General features: G+C 35.6%; 2 protein-coding genes across 2 annotated transcripts; one reads left to right on the top strand and one right to left on the bottom strand.

Annotated features, from left to right (window-relative positions):
- On the top strand, nucleotides 580-3454 carry LOC105156591 (WAT1-related protein At1g70260). Its single transcript, XM_011072762.2, has 7 exons — nucleotides 580-990; nucleotides 1094-1156; nucleotides 1292-1408; nucleotides 2061-2307; nucleotides 2441-2599; nucleotides 2707-2858; nucleotides 3030-3454. Exons 1-7 carry the CDS (start codon nucleotides 797-799, stop codon nucleotides 3187-3189), a joined length of 1092 nt encoding a protein of 363 aa, XP_011071064.1. The 5' UTR covers nucleotides 580-796; the 3' UTR covers nucleotides 3190-3454.
- On the bottom strand, nucleotides 4238-5353 carry LOC105156590 (MLP-like protein 423). The gene is made up of 2 exons (XM_011072761.2): nucleotides 5078-5353; nucleotides 4238-4989 (listed from the first exon to the last, which is right to left on the bottom strand). Exons 1-2 carry the CDS (start codon nucleotides 5322-5324, stop codon nucleotides 4691-4693), a joined length of 546 nt encoding a protein of 181 aa, XP_011071063.2. The 5' UTR covers nucleotides 5325-5353; the 3' UTR covers nucleotides 4238-4690.

The raw sequence follows: 6322 nt of genomic DNA, 5'->3' as shown, positions 1-6322 counted from the left end.
AATTACATACTGGATGAATCCAACTGCAGGGGTTGGAGTTTTGTGAGGTATACGTAATTAGAGGGCCCCTAAACAAAGATTAACTTATGATTCTTGGTAGGCCCTTCATCAATATCAACCACGAACACCAAAACCAGGCCACATCCTAAAGTTAGCATATATATGTTACCACCCACCTAATAATTCAGGTGTGATTAATTAAATTTTTTAATCAGAAGCAACAATAATATATATGATGAGAAGATGTTGCACAAGATTTTTCAAAGGAAAGGACCATCCAGACGAAATTACATTTCTAGTCCTATAAAATTGGGGTTCAACAATTTTGAACGTCTTCTACTTTATGATACTTTTAAAATGATTCTAAAATTAGGAAAATTCGACCTATTTAATTTCATAAATTCTGTAAAATAGAAAACTAATTGTATCGAGTTATTTCAATTTTGAAATCATTTTAAAAACTTGGTAAAATAGAGGACTAAAAATAATGAAATCCACTAAAAATGTAAATCTTGCCGGACCGTCTACATACAGGGAAATATATACATAAAGTCTAAAGTGTATTTTATGATATATGGTCCTCCCTAAGCATGCATGGGACACCACCCGAGTTGCTCATTCCCCTCTAAGTAGCTTCACACTTTCATGAAGGGTTAAGTGCTCCGTTTTCTTCTCTCTCTCCTCTTATTTGAAAACAGCATATATTGTCTTGATTAGTATATATAAATTGATCAAGAAAATTAAGAGGGCTATAGCTGTGAATAATATCAAGAGAGAGAGAGAGAGAGAGAGCAATATGAAGGCGGTGATAGGAGAGGTGTTGCCGTGCGCCGCCATGGTGTTGGTGGAGGGTTGCATTATAGGATTGACAATAATGGCCAGCACCGCCATGGCGAGAGGGATGAGCCCTTTCGTGTTTGTTGTGTATACCAACGCTCTTGGATCAATCATTCTTCTTCCTTTTTCCTTCTTCTATCATAGGGACAACAGGTATTTTTATAAATCTCACAAGTAAAATTTCTTGCCTCTATCATCCTACTCTGCACTCTAAACCACATGACTTAATTTTCTTTCTCTGCATATGTTTTTCCAGATCAGAAGAGTCGCTCTTCACCACCCCTTTTCTCCTGCGAGTCTTCTTCCTTGGCTTGATAGGGTTAGTTCTAATTACTTCACAATTATTTCAAATCCTCAAGATTTCACAAGTCTTAATGAATATTTTATGAATACGTCTCATAATTAGTACTTGTGTTTAGTTAAGGTAAATAACGGGCGGTGGTGTAATTTGCAGGATTACAATAGCTCAAAACCTGGCATTTGTAGGCCTAAGTTACAGCTCTCCGATCGTCGCATGCGGCATGGCCAACCAGATTCCTGCTCTAACTTTCATCCTAGGAATCATTCTCAGGTTCATATTTCTCTTAGGAATCTCTCATTTTTCTTACATGTTTTTGTGAAAAAGTTTAGAAACAGAAATGTTGTTGGCAGCCCAGTTGCACCAAATCTAGTCCACAAGGATACAACCAAACGTCAGCAAAAAAGTTTAAGTACATTGATTAGTGATTAGTTGACTAATAAAAGAAAGGGACAAAGTTGTGGTTGATAATAATATATGTTATTGGAGAATGTTGGGAGCCACAAGGCCAAGGCCCAGGGCCTGTAGAATCAATTATGATCTCCAAAGTGTGTAGGCCACAGCAGCCATTGGTATCTAGCTAGCTACCTACACTGCAGTATCATATATATATATATGTGGTTGGGACCCTCCAATTTTTAAAAATGACTATTCATATGTGACACTCAATTAATAGACGTCAGACTTGGAAATATCAGCTCACCTATAATTACTTTTATTTTTGCTTAAAATAATAATTTGAAATGCTGATCAATTATTTTATAAATTATCAAGCATCTGAATTAGTAATTATGAGTATAAATTCATACATGTTCTTCATAACATATATTTATATATGTCTTGTTTTTTCAGATGTTGTCTATATATATATATAATAATTATATTCTCACATCAGTTTTTAATTATTTGTGGTGCGTGGTTTTAGGAAAGCACGATTTGATTGGAGAAGGCCAGGTAGCAAAGCAAGATTAATCGGCAGCTTGATATCTTTGGGCGGAGCAATTTCAATCACTCTCTACAAAGGCCCTACCATCAGAAACCATTCTTCTCCGTCACTATCGGCGGCGGCGCCCCGGCTATTGGTCTTCTCTTCACCACACGAAAACTGGGTTCTTGGCTGCCTTTTGTTTGCAGCGTCTTCGGTTACTCTAACCATCTGGAACTTTGTCCAGGTACGTACACTATATAAGTACTACACATGATTTAAATATCTCTTACTTAATTAACGTTTTTTCTATTACCAACGGAATTTCCGAAAATACTGAAACTTTGTTGTGATGTCAACTTCTACTTAAATTGAGTCAGGTGGGAACTGTCAAAATGTGCTCGCAAGTGATGAAAATAATCTCTTTTTATAGCTTCTTCGGGACTGTCCAAACAGCTCTCCTTGCTTTCTTCTTGGAAAGAGACCCCAATGCATGGAGACTTCACCTTAACTTTGAGCTTCTCATCATAATTCTAACTGTACGTAAGATTATTGCATCTCAATATCAATTCTGAACAGGAAACTAGAATGTTCAATTTTTCAATTACCTAACATTCTCTGATAATAATGAATTTGATTCCAACAGGCAATTTTCAGCAGTGTGATCCGAAGCAGTGTTCAGATATGGTGTACCAGGTTGAAGGGCCCTTATTTCGTGCCCGCATTCAAGCCCTTTGGAATTCCCTATGCGAGCACCTTCGGCTCTTTGCTCTTTCCTGATACTTTCCATTATGGAAGGTACAAATAATCTAATTTCTCAAAAATATTAATTTTCTACGTACACTTAATAATTATTGAATCGCTGCTTGCTAGCAAATGATGCACTTTAATTATCATAATTTCATAAGTATGATATAATTATATTATATATCATCCAATTAATCGAGGCATACATGCATAAATATGTAGCATGATGGGAGCATTCATCTGTGGAGTGGGCTACTACACCGTGTTTTGGGGACAAATCAAAGATGAAGAGACACATAAGTCGGATGATGAGGGCAAGATTGTTAATTCTTCCATGGATGATCAGAAGGTCCCTCTTCTGCAGGAAGATTCACAAGTATGATGATCAGATCAAGAACTAGCTTGATCTTGATTAAATATTATGAAGAGGATATATATATATATATATGTTTTTTTAGCTGCATATATAGAAGAATTTTCTTGATTATGGGTTTAAATTTATTTGTGAATAAGGGTTCACAAGATCAGGAATTTGAATGTACATAGGATTTGGAAGGGTTTGATTTTAGGACCCTCACCATCTCAATATATTTCAAACCATATAGTTTGGGTGTATAATACGATATGCACGAATTTGGCGTGTTTCAGGTCATGTACTTATAAAATTAAGTACAAATTAGTTATAATGTTTGTTGTACCGCGACGTACTAGACAACTATAATAGTTATGGCATTTAATTTAATGCACTCGTAGCTAGCTAAGTATGCAGCTGCGCCCCTCTCTCTCTCTACTCCATGATCTCACGTTCTTCTTTATTCAGACAGTCAAAGAACTTGGAAGAAAGAGAACCAGAAAATAAACAGAATCATGGTCCTTTATTTATACTTCTTGCATTAATATTAAGCGGTCTGAAATTAGGTGGATCTATATCACGAGCTCATGTTTCTACCATCTCAATCTGCATTTACTTGAGTTATGCTGTAATTATCCATGAAAGTGCTTATTTATTTATAATCCAACAAAAGCCGTCGAGGTACTGAATTCTTGACTATTGGCTGATTATTGTGGGTCCTGTTGGCGGAGTTCCAGTATTGTCTCGTACGCCATCTAGAAAGAATGACTGACTTGTACTCTATTTTATGTTTACATTAATAAATTTTATCGATCACAAAATCAAAAAATATGCGGAGTGAAAGAAGAAAAAAAATTGATTTGGATAGCAGGTCGTTAGTCATCTTGCATCCGACCTGAGAAAAAGAGAGCATATCTTTAGGCTCGCCAGGTAGTTTCCAGCCAATACCTTCCAATGCTTAAGTTAGTGAGGTATTCGAGATTGAATATGTAACAGAAATGCGAGTTGAAGCGATCTAAAGTGAATTACGAGTGTAATTAATATCTTACCATAAATGAACTTAGCATAGAATATTTATAATGCCTGCGTGGGTCTACTTGCATGCTTGAGAGGTCTACTAGTGTTGCGGAATATGTTGTCATCCTAGCCCAAGATTATGTAGATCAACGATCTATAAGTAAGGGTCTTCAAGGTCGGGTCGCGGACTTGGGTCAGGACCAGCGACCCAATGTGGCCCGACAATCTCGGTTAGAGAGTTTGTTGGGTTGGGTCGTGGATTCGGGTTGCGGCCCAAGACCTGACCTGCAGATATCGAATCTTTGGATACTCTAGTAATATTAGCTTATATTCGAAGACATTTTTGCCATTTTCCATAGCTGCTCTCATAATCCCCCATTAAAAATAAAAGGCTGTCGGGTCTCTTACTAATTAACTTGTACAAAAACAAAGCTGAGTTGAGGTGAGAAACAAAGTACGTAGAGCAGCACAGTAGTTGGTTTTATTTTATGAGACGAAAACATTAGAATTTTAATTAGTGGGTAGTGTTGAGAAGATAAGCATCCATTTGGTGGAAAAGCTGGAGGATGAAAGTCTTCAAGAGTTGGGGGTCAGGGCCTTGCTGTTGAACAGCTGCCTTTTCAAATTCAACCCTGCACTTCACTAGAGCGCCATCCCCGTCGCCGTCGCCCTGCTTGTCGCTCACACCAGTTATGGATTTGTAGCTCTTGTAGTATTTCATGATATTTCCCCCTATCACATTGTAAATCAGTGTTTTGTTCGCTTCATCCAACAATTCAATCCTCTGCTTCATTGTTACATCCCCATTTGTTTCTGCATCAACATAATCAAACATTTATAATTAGTTATAATAATACGACTTCATAATTACTAGGTATAATTAAGTAATAATATTCTATACCTTTTTTCTTAAACAAAACAACAGAGCCAACAGACAGTCCGTCGCCTTCAAGAACCTCGACGCTGTCGTACTTATCAGGCGCGGCTTTGGGGAAGATTGTCGCGTGTTGCTTCAGGGCACTCCACACCTTCTCGGCATTAGATTTCAGTTCAGTTTCAACTTCAAAGTTGAATGCCATTCTTGTGGAATATGGTATTAAGTTGACGTTTGAAGATACGTGCATGTATATATAGGCCGCATAATGCATGCCCTACTTTGGAATTATTTTAAGACAGCTTAACTAGTTAGATTTGATCTGGTGCAGTTCGTATCTTGTAGTGTAAAAGTCGTGTTTGTATTTCGTATTATACTATACAGTAGATGTTAATTAATTAATATAAAACCTGTCTTTGTGTATGTAGGGGTGGCGCCTACGTTAGCCTAGCCTTGCCGTAAATTGAACTAGTAATAAATTCATATTGGATGCTTATTAGTGTTACGGATCCTAATTTTAGAGCTATATTCTATAAGAATTCATCAATTGTAAACATCTTAATACGTCAGATATCTCAAGATGATTTATAAGTGCAGAGGACACAGATAACCACTCGTTCAAACATTAGTCAGTAATACAATTTGAAATTATATCAAAATCTTTAAAATTAATTAGACGGAATAATATATATGTATATTGTGCATATACATTATTTTTCTTTTTCAAAATTATGCATTAATATTTGACAAATTAAAATAAATATAATATACACGCACCATAATTGCTTTATAAGACTAAGGGTGTTTGGCAATCTTATTTTAAAAATAAACTCCTAAAGTGTTTGGATAAATAAAATGTTAAAGCTTATAATATATGAAAACATCTTATAAGATTTTAGGGTATTTGGCATAATAAAGTTTTTTATTGGTAAAATGGTCAAAATAGGTAGAATACTATTTGAATCAAATAGGTTGTTATTTTTCAGTTATCTATATTGAGAACTTAGTAACAACATAATATATACTGATAATATATCAGTACCATTATGTACTATTTTTGTCACTCGCGATAATTCTTACATATATAATAATTTCATTATAAAGTTGTGAAACTCAGTATTGTGATAAATTAAAAATTATTGTCACTTAATATATATAATTAGTGATAATGTTAAAACTGTAATAATTTGTACTGTTTTCTTAAGCAAAGCAACTGAGCCAACAGATATTCCATTGCCTTCAGGAACATGGATCCTCTCGTACTTGTCAGGC

The sequence above is a fragment of the Sesamum indicum genome, linkage group LG2 (genome assembly GCF_000512975.1).
Source record: "Sesamum indicum cultivar Zhongzhi No. 13 linkage group LG2, S_indicum_v1.0, whole genome shotgun sequence".
NCBI classification, from domain to species: domain Eukaryota; kingdom Viridiplantae; phylum Streptophyta; class Magnoliopsida; order Lamiales; family Pedaliaceae; genus Sesamum; species Sesamum indicum.
Note: the sequence above shows the minus strand (reverse complement) of the source record. Positions and strands in the feature narration are given on the sequence as shown.